Genomic DNA, 22,454 nt, shown 5'->3' on the forward strand with positions numbered 1-22,454 from the left:
TTCCCCTCTGTTAGTTCTGTGTGTCAGGCATGGTGGGCACAACTCAACAATTTGCTGTAGGAGGTCCCTGTCCATCCTATAGTGCTCCACTACCTCCAGCTCATGTAGCCCTTGGTAGGTTACCCTGGGTCTGTACACTCTTCTCCGTCTCCTCACTGTGGGTTGCTCAGCAGCATTGACATCCTCACAATCCTCAGCCTCTTGCACATGCTGGTTTATGATAGCAAAAGCAGCCCCTAGCATTTTTTCTCTTGCTTTCATTTTGTAACATTTCCCAATCTGTATACACCGGTGGTGCAGAGTTTTTGGGAAAAACAAGGGGGAAAGGTGTTTGCATAGTTTATAGTGGTGTGCCAGGCTGGGCTGGTCTGCTGCCTGTGTAATTGGCTGATTCTGATACATTTCACCTGTCAGCTAAGCTAGTTCTCCTTGATTACCTTCCTACTGCTGTTTTCCCTTCCCATTGCCTTCCTGTTTAGGCCCATGTGCGCGCCGCACAAATGGAGTGCTCAAATGTGCACAGAGCTGCTTTTTCCTGGTTTAACTTCCCTTTTCTTCCTGTAAAACCTAGTGTGCAGCTCACACACTCGCTTACACTTTGTAAACAGTGCTAGGCAGGTTTAAACATACCTCTAGCTTAGCTGTGCTAAGCTAGGAGCAATCTCGAGCCACAAGTCTCCAATCCACTTACAGTATGCCTGACACACACACCCCCATGATGTCACCTATATCCTAGTCTTGCACCCAGCTATTTATACTCTTACACTCTTGGGACCCTTGGAAAATCTGGGATTCACTAACCTTTCCCTCATTTGCATAGGATTGCCTGCTAATGCATAGTTACATGTCCCACAATGAGCCTCCCCCCTTAGCAACCATTATTCACTGGCCAATTTGTCCTCTGCCTGCCATTGACTTGCATGGCAGAATACTGATTTTAGTTAGAATACTTATTTTAAGTTTATTTTATTATTTTCCCCCGATCCCATTTGCCCGTCGCTGCCCTATGCTTAAACAGGCGAGATCGGCGAAAAAAAATTAAAAGTTGTTTATTTGATTTTTTTAACAGTTTGCAATGCCAATGGCCTTCTACTTGGCCATTGACATGCTTCTTCAATGATATGCAGCCTTTATTTGGAGCAGTCATAGCTCCGATTTATAGATTGCAGAAATGTACTACTAACCGAGTACATTTCTGCACACTGCACTCATCCTGCATGGGCAGCTGTCAGCTTCCTGGATCACATATTACCCTCATTTGCATGTTTTTCACCTGCAAATGAGGGTAATTTGCATACAGGAGCTCAGTCCGTGCAGGATTAGTCTAAGAGCTCGTGTGCACGTCCCGGGATCTCGTTCCTGGATCGCACATCGGCCATATTGCTGAAAATAGCTCTTAGACTAATCCTGCACGTTTTACAGGGCTTTGTAAATCCAGGGGATAATAATTTCCAAGAATTTAGCAATTAATAGTATGAAGCAAAAAAATACAATTATTTCAAAGTAGTAGTGAGAGCTCAGACAAGAGGATATCAGATTGAAAGATTGAATAATAAAAAAGTAAAAGCAGTTTAGATCTGGAAAAGGTTGACAATTGATTGTTTAGAATACATTTATGATGATGATAACAAGTAATACGAAATGAAAAAAAAAGAATATGAATTGAGAATATCTGACTTTACCACAGAATATGAGTGATTAATAATGCCTGAAACCTTACTGATAAAAGTTTCTGTGTGATAGATAGTTTACTAAGATACTGGGTCTAGTTCACAGCTATTGGACTTAAGTGTAACAGGAATTTGTATGGGCTGCGCCTGAGGGCAGCTGAGATGTAGTTCCAAAAACTGCTTAGGCACAGTTGCAACCTTTCTGAGAAAGTAGTATGGAAATTAAGTAATAATGAGATGTAAAGGACTGTGCATAACTATCCTATGCAAATTAAGAGCTCTTTTCACATTTAAAAGAATCATAGCTACTTGTTGATAGGTGTCTGCAATATAAAAAAACACAAGAAACACAAAACACCAGAGATGAACTAGTAACCAGTAAGGCTTGGTCAGCAAAATGTCAAGGCAAAAATCAAATAATTTTATTATAACCAAGTACTTTCATCCAGGAGCGGCCTTAGGTCAGCTGGTGCCCTAGGCAAAATGGCTTCATGACACCTCCACTACACTACTCAGTGCCCCCATTTTGGTCTACCTACACCAAATAAATACTGGAAAAGATCCATTGCTAGACCAGTGCCTTAGGCAGATGCCTAGTTGGCCTATGCATAAGGCCAGCTATGCTTTCATCCCTTAAGTTCAAACGGACTTCAACAGAGTTTACAAAATCAGTAACAAGCATCCTTAAATAGCCCCAGTGATATGTACCCACAAATGATAAAAAGCATAACATCACAAGAAATAAACCTCTTAAATCAAGACACATCAAAAATACAAATGCTAAATATACTAACTAGACTGCTAAAAACTTAAAAACAAAAGCATAAATATAGATATCAGTGTTCTAGTATGTGTAAACACAGAAGTGGAAACTACCTAAATACAAATTTGACAATAAAAAATACTCCTTAGAAAATCTAAGCTGTCAGTAGGAGCTACGATACTAAAAGGAAATGTATCAACTCTCTGTCAGCTTTTAGACTCCATCACCGCTAAACATCCTTCTACCCTGCAACTTGTTTTTCCTTCTTGATCTCTACTTCCCCCCTACCTGCTGGTTATGATGCACAGATCCCCTTATCTAATCATATTACTACTCAGCTTATCCTCTTTTCTTGTCCTGCTTCTGGGCCTTCTTTCATCGTGCCATGACTCTATAATAGCTATCAACATCTCTCCAACTCTGTCCAACCATCTATTCATACTTTCTCCCTGCACTCTCTACACATCGGAGCAAACCTATCTAATGCTCCTCCCCTTTACTCCAAATATAGACTAATTAAGTCCATTTTAGCTCAAGCCAAAACAAAACAAGGAAATGACACATTTACAGGTTCCTGATATTCTTGCTGTAACTGAAACTTGGTGTAAAGCCAGCATAAACAACTCCAAAAGTACACCTCCCCACTATAAGATCATCTGTTATGTAGGGTTGCCACCCTTTAACAAGGGCAAATTGGGACATGGAGGTGTGGTCAATAGGGTAGGGGGTGTGGCCATCATGACACTGGTCACACCCCCACCATGACATCACCAGGGTTGTTAAAGGAGATGCAGTATTAGTTATGGACACAGCATTGTGACATTACAGCATACTGAAAACTCAAACCATTTAAATGAAGTGAACTATTACTGCAAACACACACATTAATCGGTTGTAACAGTAAATAAACTTTAAAGGAATAAAAAACACACTACCCATTAAACAGACACTTGTTTATTTAAAAAGTTAAAAAAATTCATAAATCAACCATTACTATTCAGAAAGAAAACTTAAAAAAATCTACATACCACATACAAGCCAAGTATAAAATTAAGACTTTTTATTGTCAATTAAAGCTAAAGCAAAGAAAAAACACAAAACTACATACCCTAGTACTACATACTGCACCCTAGCAAATTAACGCTAAACAAAGAAAAACACAAAATTACAAACTGCACCCTAGTACTTTATACTGCACACTAGTACACTAAATCACTTTTTTTTAAAAGTGTATTTTGAATTTGATTTTATGGCTTGAAGAAGGGCCCGATTTGAAACAATATTTGAGTAAAAGTCACAACATTTCATCCGGTAATTTACACTCATCATTAGTTCAGCTTTTAACAAGTCCACACTACATCGGTTTTGCACATCTGTCCATTTATCTTTCACCAAAGAAAAATCTCTTTCTGCAAATGCATTTGAGGTCGGTATAGATAAAACCATAGCAATTACCGGATATAGTGTAGTCAGTTAGGCCCTTCTTTGAAAAGCTTCAGCCACTTCTTTCCTGGGGTCAAGCTTTTGTTACATAACTGTTTGAGAGAGGTCCTAATTGCCAAGTAGTCCCTAAAAAAGATAATCTTTTTCTACATCCTGCAGACTCAGGGCAGTGGTCACATTAAGCAAGTCACTGAAGGCAAAGGGCTCATTTAGAGATAATTTAAACAGTGTAAACAAGTAGTTGCTTTCAGTATAATCAAACCACTGTTCCAGGTATTTCACTGCTGTCTCCAAGAACACAATGAAGTCTCTTTTCAGTTTGTTAGCAGAAGTGTCTAATGTGCTCATAAGTGCCCTAAGTTTCCCTCCAAAGAAAGCACCTTCAGCTCTTGCCTGCAGTTTTTTCTTCAGAGAGACCATTACAAAAAAAGTTTCCATGGCAGTAAGTGCTGATTTTTCTAATGTACTTATATGTTCATTAAAATCAACAAGAACAGCACAGAGAAAGTGCAAATAGTACTGGGGCAGCATAGGCAATTCATTCTGACCATGTTCATTAGCTGAAAAGTACTGCCATATCTGCCGGGGGGTCTCCTCTTCTCCCTGGGAGAGGAAATAGGACTGGAGCACTGGGAGATTTTTCACTACTCTTGCAATGGCTGGGAGTAGTGACAGCCACCTTGTTGGCATATGTCTTAACAGACTCTCAAATTCCATGCCACAAAACTCAAAGAAGTCTTTCAAGTCTCAGGTATGTGGCCAAACCTGAGAAGTGGCTGAAAAGTTTCATTACAAATACTTCCATGTCGTACAGTAGTTGTGCTGCAGCTTTTTTGGCTGCATTGTGAATGATGTGGGCAACACAGTTAGCCTTCTGGAGTGATGGCCACTTTTCTTTTAATCTGGTATACACACCAGATTTCTTCCCATAGTTCACACTGGCATTATCAGCCCCATAAGCTGAAATGCTGTTCCAGGGCAAGGAGAGCCTTTCCATAAAGTTGGAAATTTGCTGTGAAATAGCCTGTGCAGATTCATCAGGGTCTTCATAGAAGTCCAAAAGGCCATTCACCACCCCTTCTTCTTTAGAAAAATACCTCACAATAAGGGAAAATAATTTTATGTTCCCCTTGTTGGAAGCATTTGATGAAATTGCAAATGAAGTGCCTGGTTTTTGAAGGTCATGCAGGAGACATTCCAATGAGTGCGGTCCCAAAACATTTTTGACTATGGCTTCAGCCTTGGTTCTGCCACAAGATAGTTTCTTTGCAGTGTCCAAGTCACTGTACAACTGGCTGGCCAACTTTACTGCACAGTCCAAGCTGTTATAGGAAATATTGTGCTTAACAGCATGGAAAACCTCAGAGGCTTCTGCTGCAATGATCCTAAGTTCTGGTCCCTCAAGGTTTGCGTTCCTTGCCCACTTTGTCATCAGGTGAGTGGATTTAGCTTGAAGAATAGCAGTCTTATGTTGTTCAGTTGCCTCATGTCGTGCGACATCATTTCTTCCACCGTGGGTCACTAGAAATTCTCTCTTGCAGTACCTGCAGAATGCTTTGACATCATTGCATCTCTTGATCCTGTCAAATTCTGTTTTCCAAACGTCCTGTCACTTGCACGTTCTCTTGCTTCTGGTTGACTGTGATAAAACTGCTGCTCTCTTTATGCTTAAATCTGTACTTACCTGTTATGCAACATATTTACCAAGACTGTGTTAGTAGGGTGCAATAACATACTGCTGCACAGCACAAAAGAACTGGCTCGAAAAACATTGGCATGCAAAAGAACTGGCTTGAAAAACATTGGCACACGAAAGAACTGGCTCGAAAAACATTGGCACATGAAAGAACTGGCTCGAAAAACATCGGCATGCGAAATAACTGGCTTGAAAAACATTGACATGTGAAAGAACTGGCTTGAAAAGCATTGGCACACGAAAGAACTGGCTTGAAAAACATTGGCACATGAAAGAACTGGCTCGAAAAACATTGGCACATGAAAGAACTGGCTCGAAAAACATTGGCATGCAAAAGAACTGGCTTGAAAAACATTGGCACATGAAAGAACTGGCTTAAAAAACATTGGCACATGAAAGAACTGGCTTAAAAAACATTGGCACATAAAAGAACTGGCTCGAAAAACATTGGCATGTGAAAGAACTGGCTCAAAAAACATTGGCATGTGAAAAAACTGGCTTGAAAAACATTGGCACATGAAAGAACTGGCTCGAAAAACATTGGCATGTGAAATAACTGGCTTGAAAAACATTGGCATGCAAAAGAACTAGCTTGAAAAACATTGGCACGTGAAAGAACTGGCTTGAAAAACATTGGCACATGAAAGAACTGGCTCGAAAAACATTGGCATGTGAAATAACTGGCTTGAAAAACATTGGCATGCAAAAGAACTGGCTTGAAAAACATTGGCACGCGAAAGAACTGGCTTGAAAAACATTAGCACATGAAAGAACTGGCTGGAAAAACATTGGCTCATGAAAGAACTGTCTCGAAAAACATTGGCATGCGAAAGAACTGGCTTGAAAAACATTGGCATGCGAAAGAACCAAGGAATGGAGCAGAAAAGGGTTATTACAAACAGTCTGAAAAAGGTCAAATAGTAAATGAGGTAATGTAGGGGGTATTTTGGCCATTGAAAGCTAACATTAATACAGCTTGTAGAAAATGAAATGCATTATTTTTACCACCGAACATGCCCACCTCACCCCACCCCTCAAGAAAAAAAAAGTTAACCACATTCACTGAACCAAAAAACACTAAAATGAATGAGAATGCACAGTGGATAGCATAGACCTGATTTAGCTTTTGACCACAGCAGTTAAAAGAAATGTATGGCACTAATTTACACAGCGCAATGATCTATTAATGAACATGCCCATCAGCAGCACTAGTCGTAATTGGATTATAATGAAAACAGTACATAAGTTTATTGAAGACATCACCAAAACACAAAATACAAACTTTGCTACTTATAAAAGCAAACTACCCTGTAACAACGACATGGTTTAGCACGATCTCAAATATATTGCATTAACTTCTGAGCATCCATCCACAAAAAAAATAAATAAATAAACAGGAAAAAAGTCTGTAAACATTTTAACTTTTAAAAATACTTCTTGCAAGACAAGTAATATAAACTACAATGTACAGCAGACTCCATGAGCTCCTTTTACCTCAAAACATAGCAATTAAGAGTAATTTACCCAGCACAGCACTGCAATAAACAGGCCCAAGTAAAAGCAGCACACCCATATTCACATTACAAGCAAAGCAGTACATCTTAACCTTATTAAAAAATGCATAACAAATTAAATGCACACATTTACAAATATAAATGAAAACAATCTTGAAACAGCTTCGGCAAATTGGCAACATGTACCTACTAGAATAATAAATGAATTACATTAACTGTTAACATTCCCCCTCAAAAGGTAGGCTTGTACCACATACACATTGACTTGCAGGAACTAACAGGAAAAATTACCCAAACAGTATATCCTAACTTCCTGAAAACAGCATTAAATTGCACACATTTCCATACAAAAAAGTGCAAACTATGCTCAAACATTTTCTATCTGAAAACAGACAATACCCAGAAAAAGCTACAACAATAGAAATACATTACACTAAATTTATATTTCACTGCCCCCCACCAGAAATAAACAACTTCTATAAACAGTTCAGCCTTTTAAAAGTAATGCTTCCAAATCATACCCCCAAGAATAATAACAATTACATATACATTCAGGTTTTATACCTTTAAAAACTACTACTCAAAAATATCAAAATAACCACTGCACAGATTTAAATACTGCATACTGCACCCCCATCTACCTCTAAACATTAAAAAATTAAACCACAATATATTCCCATCTTAAACTACTACTCAAAAATCTCAAAATAACCACTGCACAGATTTTAAATACTGCATTCTACATCCCCATCTACCTCTAAACATTGAAAACTTAAATAAAGCACAATATTCCCATTTTAAATAACTAAAGCCACAAAATGCTATTATATACTTACCACTATCACAGTTATTGCTGGGCTAGCTTGCTTCCTTCCTGCTGGAATGACCACTTGGATGCTCAAGTGGTGGCTGGGCTGGCTGGCAGGCTCCCTTGCAGGCTGGCTGGCTGGCTGGCTTCTTTGCTGGCTGGCTTCTTTACTGGCTGACTGGCTTCTTTGCTCACTAGCTGGCTGGCTGGCTGGCTTCTTTACTGGCTGGCTGGCTGGCTGGCTTCTTTGCTGGCTGGCTGGCTGGCTGGCTGGCTTCTTTGCTGGCTGGCTGGCTGGCTTTTTTGCTTGCTGGGCTGGCTGGGCTGGCTGGGCTGGCTTCAGAAATAGAAATCTCAGATCGTTCGCAGCTGTAGAGCACTAAGCTGTACAGCTGCGACCTTTATTGGGCTCTTCTTAGTAAGTCCCTGCCCCCTCCAATCCCTGCAGCCAATTACTGTGTTGCATTACCACCCGGACCTAGTAGGGAATCCCTCTAACTGCAGGTCTGGGTGGTGACATAGCCACATTGCCGTGGAAAAAACGGAAGTATTTTTGGCTTTTCCACGGCAATTGAATTCACAATCACGAAAAGGGGAAAAACGGGACTTTTAAAGTCCCACGCTTGGTGACTGTGGGAAGCAGGATGAGAGAGCTCAACCCGTGAGTGTCCCGCTGACAACGGGATGTGTGGCGACCATACTGTTATGTCTATATAAAGAGGAAAGGTGGTGGCTTTGCTTTAATATTTTCCAAGAACTGCCACATTTCCCCTTACAAGAAAATAATGCCAAAATTCAGTTCAACAGGGCTTCTTATTACTTTACTGAAATTAAACAATTATAAACAAATATGTATAACTGTTCTTTACTCCTGGCAATAATACAGCTATACTATCCATAACAACTCCACAACAAATAATACTACCAGTTAATGTGAATGTCAATTGGCTGGACATAAACTATAACTCCCCTGCATCTAGCATGAACTTATATGGTGTCACACAACTAATTAATTGCCCCACACATCATAGCAGGATACCAAATTCCCTATTAGACTGGATTCTAGTATCAAATATCTCACACATCCACTTAAAAAGCAGGTTTATAAAGCAACACATCCAAGTTTAACCCAGAATTTTCATTCATAACCCATCATCTATTAACTGGAGCTTCCCAAAAATCCTCCCCTTTGATAATGCTGTAAATTAATTCAGTACAACTTTCCTGAATATTCTATACAGCCTTCCACCTCATAGAAAAAAGATACTAAAAAGAAAAAAAAACGAGCAAGTACAGGAATCTGTCTAGTTCCAACCTCACCCCCACAAGTGTTGAGGAAAAAAAAAAAAAAAAAAAAAGAGAAGCTAGCGGTCTTAAAACTTCATTGATGAGCTCAGTCACAATACTTTCCAAAAATTGTAGACAGTGTTCCGAAGCAACAAGTCTTTATTCATCACAGACAAGTGACCCTCAGTAGTGCCAAGTGTAGCTTTAGTTGAGTTAGTGAGAGTGGTTTTGGCTCAGTAAAACATCTGTATTATCAAGAGAAAGGACTTTAAATATTGCTTTTCATGGGAGAAAGATTTGGGAGAAAAAGTCATTTGCTTTTGTTTTTGTTTTTACAGTTAAGAATTAGCTGTGAGTTGCAAAGCCATGTTTCAATTGCTGTTAAAGCTCCCTGAGTAATTTTTTATAGGTGTGCCACTTTGTTAGATGTGAAAATGAATGTGGAGTCATCTGAGTATTGTATTAGGGAGATCTGCTGTGTGGATGTGTAGTGGGTGTTGTTGAGCATGTTAAGAGGAGAACCAAGGAACGAGCCTTGTGGTACACCGGTGGTGACAGGGAGATAAGGGGAGAGTATGTAGTGCAACTTTATTGAATGATAAATATTGGACAGGTATCTTTTGAACCATAGAAGGGTGGGCTGAAAGAGACCTAGTGAGGAAGTTTGGAGTTGATGTTTGCTGTGACAACTCCATCAAAGGCTTTTGACAAGTCTAAAAATAAGGAGACTAGTTTGCTGTTATCATGAAATAGGAGCTGAATTGTATTACTGTTTTGAGTGATGAGCTATTGGAAGAGGGATTAGGGTTGAGTTTATGGCCAGGATGCAATATTTCTTTAATGGCTGTCCAGAACTTTTTACAGTTGTGTTTACTGTTATTCTGAAAGTTATAGCATAGTTTTTTTTCCTTTCTTAATTTGCTTTTTAGTACAATTGCAAAGCATTCTGAAGTTTTATTGTGGTGTTTTATATTTTATATTTTTGTCATTCTTTCCATGCTTTATCTCTATCCTGCATTAGCATTCTAATCTTTTTTGAATAACCACATTGCACTATTTATTTTTAGTCTAAAAAAAAAAAAACAGAGAAATTAGTGGTCTTAAAACTTCAGTGATGAGCTCAGTCACAATAATTTCTAAATATTGTGAAACCCGGGTAGTATTCCAAAGTAACAAGCCTTTATTCACCATGGGCAAGTGATCCTCAGTAACAAAAAATCATAACTATTTTTACAATATTAAATTTATCAGCTTTTATATACTTATAAGAATGTGGGGGAAATATACATATTATTGAATTTTAAACCAGCCTATTCATGGCAGCAATATAAACAGGGGCGTAAAAGTGTATTTATTTATAAAGACTGAGACAGGGCAGACAATGCTATTGTCTGTTATTTTAAGGTATTCACTTGGAAGGTCATCAGCTTGGTTTGAGTTTGTTTAAGAGTAGTTTTATATAGGATTTGGGCACAGGTCTGGAGGTGAAAGTGGATTTGGTGATACCTGGCTGCTGGGCAGGGTTGGGATTTGATGATGGAGAATCCCTGGTTAGAGATGCTATATAGGAGTTGAGTTGTTTTGTTTTGAATGAGAGAGGGAATAGGGTTGAATTTATGGCTCTGATGCAAGATTTATTTAATGGCTGTCCACTACTTATATCATTTCCATACATTTTTATGGTGCTTCCATCCTTCAGGCATCACAAAAATCAAAACTTGAGCAATGCTACAACAAAATTGCTACATTTGCAGTAAATAACACTTTCAGAGCCTACCACTGCACTTAAAAGCATAAACTGGTTGGAACTACCCAATCAGCTGACATATACGCAGCCTCTTGCCATCTAAAAAATTATCCAAAATCCACCTGCTTGTCCAGCACTAAGTAACATTCTACTCAGCTATTTTTCCAATCGAACATTACTATGACCAAAAATTCCTGTCTGTCCAGAAACCTATCAAATCTGCTGGGCATTATCTGCATTCAGACCATGTTGCTTAGAAAGAAGATGAAGACATAATAGATGGACAATAACATGCACCAGTTATACCTCTGCATTTTCTGTATTCATCTAACTGTTATGTCATCTGCTTGAGAACTGGTTACAGTCTTCAAAACTAACAGTGTGACACAGATGTGAGTGAAGCCAAGGTAAGCTGAGGAACATTAACATAAACTCCTCCTTGAAATGACCATTATAAAAAACAGTTTGTGCACCTTGAATAACAAGAGCATCAAGACAACTTTAACAGGGAGCATGTAGATCATGTATGACAACAGCAGCAAGGTAGCTGCAACAGGAAGAATGTGCACCATGAATAAAATTTGCCCCAAGACAGAGACAAGTAGGTTCTATAATGAATAACAGCAGCATGAAGATCACACTAGCAAGCATGTACACCATGAATGACAATAGAGTGCAGCTGTACCAGGTGACATGTACACCATGAATAAAACTAACACCAAGACTGAGACAAGTAGGGTGCATAATGAATAACAACATCATGAAGATCACAGTAGCAAGCAGAATACACATAAAAACATCAGCAGAATATCACTGTAACAAAATAGGTGTATACCATAAATAACATCATCTAGGTCACTGTAACAATGATAACGACAACATCAAGGTCAAACCAAGCAGCATTTCACCACAAATAACAGTGGCATCAAAAGCACTGTAACCAACACTATGTACACCATGAGCAATTGCACCAAGATTGGAACAAGAATGTGGCCACTATGAGTAACAGCACTAATCTTGAGATAAGCAGCATGTCCATCATGAGTAACAACAGCACTAATCTTGAGATAAGCAGTGCGTCCACTATGAGTAACAACAGCACTAATCTTGAGATAAGCAGTGTGGCCACCATGCATAACAACAGCACTAATCTTGAGATAAGCAGCGTGTCCACCATGAGTAACAACAGCACTAATCTTGAGATAAGCAGCATGTCCACCATGAGTAACAACAGCACTAATCTTGAGATAAGCAGTGTGTCCACTATGAGTAACAACAGCACTAATCTTGAGATAAGCAGTGCATCCACTATGAGTAACAACAGCACTAATCTTGAGATAAGCAGTGCATCCACTATGAGTAACAACAGCACTAATCTTGAGATAAGCAGTGTGGCCACCATGAGTAACAACAGCACTAATCTTGAGATAAGCAGCATGTCCACCATGAGTAACAACAGCACTAATCTTGAGATAAGCAGCATGTCTACCATGAGTAACAACAGCACTAATCTTGAGATAAGCAGTGTGTCCACTATGAGTAACAACAGCACTAATCTTGAGATAAGCAGTGTGGCCACCATGCATAACAGCAGCACTAATCTTGAGATAAGAAGTGTGTCTACTATGAGTAACAACAGCACTAATCTCAAGATAAGCAGTGTGGCCATCATGAGTAACAACAGCACTAATCTTGAGATAAGCAGTGTGTCCACTATGAGTAACAATAGCACTAATCTTGAGATAAGCAGTGTGGCCACCATGAGTAACAACAGGACTAATGTTGAGATAAGCAGTGTGTCCACTATGAGTAACAATAGCACTAATCTTGAGATAAGCAGTGTGGCCACCATGAGTAACAACAGGACTAATCTTGAGATAAGCAGTGTGTCCACTATGAGTAACAACAGCACTAATCTTGAGATAAGCAGCGTGTCCACCATGAGTAACAACAGCACTAATCTTGAGATAAGCAGTGTGTCCACTATGAGTAACAACAGCACTAATCTTGAGATAAGCAGTGTGTCCACTATGAGTAACAACAGCACTAATCTTGAGATAAGCAGTGTGTCCACTATGAGTAACAACAGCACTAATCTTGAGATAAGCAGCATGTCCACCATGAGTAACAACAGCACTAATCTTGAGATAATCAGTGTGTCCACTATGAATAACAACAGCACTAATCTTGAGATAAGCAGTGTGTCCACTATGAGTATCAACAGCACTAATCTTGAGATAAGCAACATGTCCACCATGAGTAACAACAGGACTAATGTTGAGATAAGCAGTGTGTCCACTATGAGTAACAATAGCACTAATCTTGAGATAAGCAGTGTGGCCACCATGAGTAACAACAGGACTAATCTTGAGATAAGCAGTGTGTCCACTATGAGTAACAACAGCACTAATCTTGAGATAAGCAGCATGTCCACCATGAGTAACAACAGCACTAATCTTGAGATAAGCAGCATGTCTACCATGAGTAACAACAGCACTAATCTTGAGATAAGCAGTGTGTCCACTATGAGTAACAACAGCACTAATCTTGAGATAAGCAGTGTGGCCACCATGCATAACAGCAGCACTAATCTTGAGATAAGCAGTGTGTCTACTATGAGTAACAACAGCACTAATCTCGAGATAAGCAGTGTGGCCACCATGAGTAACAACAGGACTAATCTTGAGATAAGCAGTGTGTCCACTATGAGTAACAACAGCACTAATCTTGAGATAAGCAGTGTGTCCACTATGAGTAACAACAGCACTAATCTTGAGATAAGCAGCATGTCCACCATGAGTAACAACAGCACTAATCTTGAGGTAAGCAGCATGTCATTCTGAGTAACAACAGCACTAATCTTGAGATAAGCAGTGTGTCCACTATGAATAACAACAGCACTAATCTTGAGATAAGCAGTGTATCCACTATGAGTATCAACAGCACTAATCTTGAGATAAGCAGCATGCCCACCATGAGTAACAACAGCACTAATCTTGAGATAAGCAGCTTGTCCACCATGAGTAACAACAGCACTAATCTTGAGGTAAGCAGTGTGTCCACTATGAATAACAACAGCTCTAATCTTGAGATAAGCAGTGTATCCACTATGAGTATCAACAGCACTAATCTTGAGATAAGTAGCATGTCCACCATGAGTAACAACAGCACTAATCTTGAGATAAGCAGCATGTCCACCATGAGTGTCAATAGCACTAATCTTGAAATAAGCAATGTGTCAGCCTGAAAAACAACATCACCAAGATCACTGTAACATGGAGTATGTGCACCCCGAATAGCTACTGCACCAAGCTCAAGACCGGAAATACTTACACTGTATGCAACAACAATAAGACCACTGTAACAAGCAGTACATGCATCCTGATTAACAACAGCAGCAAGATCAGTGTAAGAAGCAGTGTGTACATCATGAATATGCCAGCACTAAAATGGAGTCAAGCAGCATGTATACCATGAATAGCAGCTATAGCAAGAATACTGTAGCAAACAATGGGTATAGCATGAATAACAAAAGAATCAAGATAACTGTAATAAGAAATATGATTCTAGTTTCCAGGTTTTCCTGTGTAGTGGTTGCATGTTTGGTTATATTCTCCGTGACCTCATGCTGATTAAAACATTTGAAAACTAATAAAACAAGTTAAGAGTCAAAATGAGCCATCATGGAAATGTAGCTAAGCACTTTCACCTGTAATAGTAAGACTTTTTTTAAAATACATTATGATGCAAGTATTCACGTATTAAGACCACACACAGTCTCCACCTCCATTATTTATAGCCAATGAGCACAGTTCAAGTCCATTAACATTAAATGTAACTGTAAGGCTTGTTTCTTGAGATGCCCACAGATCAATAGCCCAGTGCTTCTTGTTTCTAGAGATGCCCACAGATCAATAGCCCAGTGCTTCTAACAGTTACTGTTTAATACCTTGTTCAGACCTGTTGGAGAACTGCCAGTGAGCTTACTGTGTAAAATTAATTCTTCGTTTTGCAGCGATGAATTTAAATATCCACCTGTTACTTTTCCCCACGGTAAAATCAATTATATAAATATACATTTGTTAAAATTTTCACAAGTCATAGAACATTTATGCAAAGCATTGTATTTAATTTTATTTTTAACAGGATTTACGTGCTGAAGAATTCTCACTGAGTTTCCTACTATTTTCCCTATTGAAAATGGCTCACATTTTACATATGATACTAAATGTACCACTATTCCAGAATTACAAATGAAATGACCATTAGAGGAATAAATTCTATCCAAGTCATTTAAAAATAATTTGGCTACAACTGTTTAGTCTACTTGCTGCATTAAAACCACAGGCAAAAGTAGCACTTACTGGTCCCAAATGAACTTGAAACATATGCTTACAAACTGAACAGTGGCATGGGCAACAAGCCAACAACACAGACTTCAGGTGCTGCCTGTTGAGAGTGGATATCCTTTGTATCCAGGACAAGGTAAAAGGATAGTGAAACAAAGCCACTTAGCTTGGGATCTACAGACTTCCACTAGGGGGTTATTAGGCTGACTAGAAATTGTGTGGCAAATATGGTGAAAAAGAGTCATCTGAAGGGAGTGAAGAATGCCATCATATTAAATGACAGACTCATGGCATTCAGACTCCAGCATAAACACAGAGCAGTATTCATAATCTCAGCATGTGTCCCAAAGCAAGGTTGTGATAGTAAGGAAAAGAGTGCATTTAGACAACAACTGCAGGGCCTGCTAGATGATATGGGACACTGTGAGTTGGTGCTGATAATGTGGAACCTAAATGCTTATATTGGTACAGATAGAGCAGGACTCCTTAGGTGCACATGGGTGGGGACTGGACTACTGCAGGACAAAAAAAACAAAAAACAAAAGCAAAACAAAAATAAAATACTTCATTATTGAGAAAATGAGTCTGCTGCTTCTGTCATCTTGAAGTGGTGCCATTAGTCAGTCCTGCTCAGCTTGCATGTTCTAACAATGCATTAAGTCAGACAGGAATTGTCCACCTTTTGTAGCTCCTGTCATCAATTTTCTTTTGACTTTTTATTTACATTTGCTGTTCGGGTTTTACACTGATGTTTTTTATGTCTTTCAATTTTTCAATACCTATTCCCATTTATTTATTTATTTTATTTATTTATTTACTTATGTATTTGTGATGTTTCTCCAGTCTGATGAAGCCCTGTGGAGGTGTGTTTATGTGTTTATTAAAGTGTTGAATAATACACTTGGTTTTGTATCATGTTTCAAAGTCTCTTAACTTAGCACTTATGTTTTTACTTCAGTATATCAGTATTACCCCTTGCACACAAAGTCCAGAGACTATACTTCAAAAATTAGACACTTGCTTGAAGGTTCTACTTTGCTGTGTCATTTGCTGGTGAATGTCAGTTAACATCCTTGCTGATCTCTTTGTCATTTTACTTTCATGCCCAGATATTATTTGTTCCTTTATAGTTATGAGTATATTCTGTTTGGAGACTGCATTCTTTTTTACTGTATTAACACGTGAACACTCTCAGTTAATTTTCCAAATTTTTCTTGCAAATAGCTTTCAGAGAGTGTTTTATTTACTTTTATTATTCTGGGTTAAACTTTTGTTCATAAGTTAATAGGCAAGTACTAGGCTACTTGCCATTGTGGACCATTTTAAGCTCAAAATAACCTATCCCATTTGGTTATAGATTGGCCTTACCCATCCCATGGTCAATAATAATATATTACCCCAAATGGGAATTACTGGAATAAAACCACATATAATTGGAGGGGACACATGCATGGGATAAAGCATTTAGGAGCTGCCTCTATCTATTAGTAGTAGAGGGGACAGTCCTGGGTAAATTTTCTGTTTCCCATCAATAGATCTAAGCTGCAGTTGAATATGGACTGGACTGAACTTTGTTATATGTGGATGGAGAGTCTGTTCCACAGAAGACTAGCTGTAGTTGAAACAGTATATTTCATAAGAATCTCTGACACCTTTTCCACAAGGTTTTGTTTCTTAACAAGACTCAAGATCTTCCCCACAACATCACTTATTCCAGTTTGCATAGAACCAGATCCAGAATATTTTTTTTTTCAAACAGGGTTTCAGTTTCATGTTTGCAGCGCTGGAGTGAAAATCATTTGTTTGTTCCTGCATATTAGAGGCTCAAATATACTCCTGCACCAGAGAAGGCTGGCCAACACTCCTTTCTCTGTTTAACTCATACTGCGTTACCCAGCACAATTTTTCTTTTTCCATGATTGAAGTACAACCACCATTTTGCTTTTAATTCTTATACCTTTGATTTTTAGTATAGGCAACTCAGAACCAGTTTACCAAGTCTGCTCACAATTTTCTTTCTTGTGTAAGAAAGCGTGAATACCCATTTTCACTTGCAATGAGTTTAATTTTTATAATCAGTACCTCTTTCTTTCCTTACTCAACAATGAGTCTCTTTTTGTCCTGTCAGAGGGTTTAACCTTTTCATGCTCTCACAATAAAACCACTTTTTTAAGTGTTTAACATTTTAGAATCAACATCCATTTATTGTTTTACTGAGTGATGAACTCCATTTATCCAATCATAAGGTTTAACTTTTAGCAACAATACCTTTTTTTTGGCATTACTCAACAATGAACCCCTTCTTTCAAAGGGTTTCACTTTTAAAAATGCATCTTACATGAACTTGAGTTTCCTAAAAATAGCAGCAGTGTTTTGTTAAAGCATTTTTTTACTCAGGGGGGTTTTGCTGCAAGTCCCCTAGTACAAAACAAATAAAGAGCATAATTTTCCATGTTAACTTTTAACTGCCACAAATTTTCACTTTTATTGCTGGAGAAAACCACTCTACAGATACACAGAGCAAATGTTCTTGTAGGTGTACCAGGTCTTTAGTGTTAACAATTCACTGTTCAGGAATTCTTGCTTTTTAGATAGGTGCCATGTACACTTTACTACAGATTTCATGCTATTTAGAAAACACCCAATTCAATGCAGTGCATAGGGGCTTATAATCACATTTTGAAGGCTCAAGTGTGAACGTAATGTGAGTGAAAGTAGTTTTCAAAGTTGCACAATGCAGAACTGGAATAATATGACATTATAATAACAAACATAAAGCTTGATTTGTTATTATGAGCTTGGCATTGTGAATGGAGATTGCGGTACAGTTATAATCAGAGAACTTACCCCATTCCTCACTGTGTGGTCTTAATACGTGAATACTTGCATCATAATGTATTTTAAAAAAAGTCTAACTATTAAAGGTGAAAGTGCTTAGCTACATTTCCATGATGGCTCATGCTCAGAGTTGATATATATAATTTTCAGGGGGAATGTGGGTGCATAAAAGGACATACAGACTTCAGAAACCAGAAGTCTGGTACATCTAATGTCGAATGTTGTGTTTATGATGTTTGACATTTACACTAGATTTTGTTTTAATTTCAGGATTTTATTTGTTGTTTTGATGGTAAGAAACTTTGCCTTTGAGATTTTGATAGTAAAATGTCCATAGGTGTTTACTATGCTAATGAATACAAGGGCCTTTTTAAGCCTAGCCATGCATCCCAAATCTCTGACAAGTTCTGATACCCTTGATAAGTGTATGCAGGGGCCTAGGAGATGAACCATTTACAGGCTACCTGGGTCCATTAGAGACATAGGTGCCAAACCAGGGATACATTTCTGGTTCTCCATCCAATTGTCCAAGTTGCACTTGTATTGGGTTAGGGAGGAACTCTGCTTTACATGGATGGGGAGCCTGTTCCATAGATGGGGTAGTCAATGGGATACATACCTGTCTCTCCAGAAAGCCCTGTTTATATCACAGACAAGGTTTAAGTCTTTAGAATGGATAAATCTGGTGCTGTTTGTTTTGTTGATATGCAGGAGGTCTATCACAGTGGGGTCTGACAATGCTCTATATGGCAGGCATAGATTACCCCTCAAAAGCCTGCAGGAGACAAAATACAGGGATAGGGCCTTGAGGTGGTCTGCACAGGACATTTTACTTATGCCCAGTATTCTTTTAGTGGGGACCCTCTGTGGATGTTCCAATTGTTGGATATGGCTGGCTACGTACATACCAAATGGGGCATTGTACTCAATGACAGGTCTGATGAATGCCAAATGCAGTGGAATAATGACTTACTTGGACTTAGATGCCATACCTTTGTTTATAAGGTGTGCAGCATATAAACAAATAGAAATGTATACTTTATCATACCTGCCAAAATTCAGTGCTGTATTAAATTATACATTGTGCTACAGACTGCACTTTGTAAAATCCAATGTTATATAAGGCACACCATTTGTCAGTGCCACACAGAGCATACATCTTTGTTTTCTCATCCTACCAAGCAGGAATAAAGTGCACTAAGTTTTTATAATTTTTCCACCACACACATTTCATAAGAAATATTATTATTTCCAGACAGCATTAACAGGCAGTGATTTTCACTTTGTTGTAGTACAGGGTAATTCATAAATATCTAGCTCAAATAAGCAATTCACATTTTCAATTTTGAAAGATGTTACACTCTGTTAATTTGTTTCAGCAGCTTGTTAAGATTTCACTCTGCAAACTAGAAAGTCATTAGCCATTGTTTTTCTTTTTTGCTGCAAAGACCTCCATCCATTTGATTTCCTTCTTTCCAATATACCCTTTATTTACATCATCCAAACCATTCCAGCTGAACTTCTCAAAGAAGATTAAACAAAACCAAAATGCCTCTGGGTTCACTTCCACACAGCAATTAACTATAAACACACTTCAGGACCATCTCAATAAGTACCTTTGACTATTTCAAAAATACCATATCAGGATCTTCAATAGTCCTTCAAACATTGTTTAGTCTTCATATTTAGAGTGAAATGAAAATATCAATTGCATTCAGTGTTTCCTAGTGAACACATTTCAGAACTGTTTGACTTGTTTCTTTAAAAAATGTGCACCACTTTTTTTCAGAACACTCCAGTGTAAACAATTGGTAAACATCTATTTTTTTTCAGAAAAGCAAGGGCAGCAATTCTCCTCAGCCTGTGAGCAAATATAGGTTTTGCACTAACATGGATTTACTTCCAACAATGTGTATATCAGTTACTGCTTCCCTTTTTAAGGTGATCACTTTTCCACATTTTGCATTTACTAGAGGAATTTACACGTTTCCCCTCAATTCACAAGTAATTTCATACCACAGTATTTTATAGTTCATTGGTTTCAGTGTTACATTTAAAATATAGTAAGCTACTTTTTGCAGTTTGGAAATACAGAATTTTGCAATGCTTTCTACTTTCTTCAGTAATTTATTTTTTAAATGTGTGATTTATATTGAAAGAACATTTTTTTGTAAAGCATTTCTTCCCACAGCTTAGTACGTTCATTTTGCATGTCTTGGTAAGCAACCTACTAGATATTTGCTTATTTATACTTTCTCTGATGTGAAACAGCATTGATCTATGTTCACAACTTGCAGACTCAACTTGCCAGACAATAATCGAAAAGAAAAACAGTAATTCCACAACAAATTGTAAGAAATGAAGAAAACAGTAATAACAAGTAAAGTAAAGAGACAAATGAATCACACAATTTATAGTTATTTTAAATATACTAGTACATAGTATAGTTGTATATAGTTATGAAATAGCATTGAATCAGTTTTGTCAAGAGGTACATAATGTAGGAAAAAGTAGTACCAGAAATATGTGTACCATGTTCTAGAAAACGGGATGCACTTTTATTTCATATGACTCTGCTAAAGCACTTAACAGTACTTGCCATTATTCCACTGTTCAGCATGGTGTATACTTGATTTTTAAATAGAGTTTAACCAATAGTAACCAGATAACGTATAATAGCATACTATAGATATAATAACTCTGAGCAGCAACTGGTGAAAGCTCTTTGACTGAAAACTATCCTCTGACAGAAAATGCCATCAAAAATTAAAATTTGAAGATACTTGCTAGCTAATTTTATTAATTAATAGAAAGAGAAAAGATTTATATCTTCATGTTCTTTAAAATCAATAGATTTTCTGTCCTGTTATGTTAAAAAACAATTTCAGTCAATAATATCTAGTATACAGGATATATTACTTAAAATAGACAAATCGGATACAAGACTAGAATGTTTCAAAGAAGACAACAGGAAGAGGATAGAACATTTTGAAGCTATTATGAAACAACAAGGCTCACAAATCTGCACCATGGAAGAGACTTTGAATGATCATGAAAGCAAAATAATTCCAGGTGAGTCTCAGACTGAATTTCTTTTAAAACAAAATAACTGGCTTATGGAAAAACTCAATAATTTAGAAAATAGACTGTGATGAAATAACATTAGAATTCATGATATACCTGAAAAGTCTGAGGGAAACAATATCGTACATGTACTAACTACCTGGCTACATAAAACATTAAATCTACCTGAAACGTTTTCTTTTGGAATTGAAAGAACACATAGATCCCTGAGAGCACCTTCTAAGAAGGAAAACTCACCACCATGCTCAATAATAGTTAAGTTTATGTCTAGTTTAGAAAATAATTAAATATTAAAAGCAGCATGGTCTAGTCCACTTATTACAATAGATGAACATGTAGTCAGATTTGGCAATGATTATTCCAGTATAGTAATGAGTAAAACAAAACCCTGTTTACCACAGATCAAGGAACTTAAAAAGAACAATATTAAAGTCACTTTGATGTTTCTTACAAAGATAAAACTATTCCTTTCTGAAAAAAAAAAACAAAATATTTAACACACTGGAGGAGGCATCCACTTTTAACAGCAATAAAATCCTTAATACTGAATAAATGGAGTGGGACAGTATAACTCTGAAGAAACAGAATGATCAGAATTCTTGGAAAACTGCTTGTAAAACTATAAAAGCCTAAAAGCAACTTACTCTTATTCACTGTTTGCTGGGCTGTTATTTTCAGAAACAATATGGTTGCCTTTTAAGTATAAGGTTTATACTAGACTTTAAGCTTCAAAACAAGTCACTTATGAAACAAGAGGGAAAGCTGGAGAACAAAAAAGGTTCCATCTCTTTAGAATGCTAAAATTTACTGTATTGAGCTGTGCTGAAAAAAAAATTTAGGTCAAGTTTCATCACTGATGTTTGTGAAAAAAGAAAAACAAATTCTGTTTGGTTTTTTTTACCCTCTTTTTCAAGTATATATGGGAGAAGTCTACTCAAAATTACACCTATTTTATTTTCTTAGAAGGGAAGAATTGGTAAGGTATAGTAATGTTATAACATATAATATATATAATATGGATCTCCTGTACTTCATCGAAAGAAAACTTTTTTGAAAAAGAACAGTAGACCCACACTTACGCGAAAGTGCTCTTAACCAAAAGTGCACATTAGCGAAGAACGTTTCAACAACCTAACCAGGAACACCAAAACAATGTTTTTGCAGGAGGCAAGCCCCCCTGCACCCCCTATGTGAGGGGCTGTGCCTTCCACACCCCCCCTACTTAAATATACCAACTCCAAGATCGCACTAAAGT

The 22,454-nt window shown here is 37.7% G+C and overlaps 1 protein-coding gene across 1 annotated transcript; it reads left to right on the plus strand.

Annotated features, from left to right (window-relative positions):
- The first annotated feature begins 11,926 nt into the window (after nucleotides 1-11,926).
- LOC122788762 (probable cyclin-dependent serine/threonine-protein kinase DDB_G0292550) lies at nucleotides 11,927-13,771 on the plus strand. The gene has a single exon (XM_044055656.1). The coding sequence runs from the start codon at nucleotides 11,927-11,929 to the stop codon at nucleotides 13,769-13,771; it is 1,845 nt and encodes a 614-aa protein (XP_043911591.1).
- Nucleotides 13,772-22,454: the final 8,683 nt, after the last annotated feature.

Source organism: Protopterus annectens, chromosome 14.part0 (assembly GCF_019279795.1).
Source record: "Protopterus annectens isolate FY-2018-M chromosome 14.part0, PAN1.0, whole genome shotgun sequence".
NCBI lineage: Eukaryota > Metazoa > Chordata > Ceratodontiformes > Protopteridae > Protopterus > Protopterus annectens.

Excerpts from the sequence above, each read along its gene's own strand:
- LOC122788762 (XM_044055656.1), top strand. The coding sequence starts at position 11,927 with ATGAGTAACAGCACTAATCTTGAGATAAGCAGCATGTCCATCATGAGT.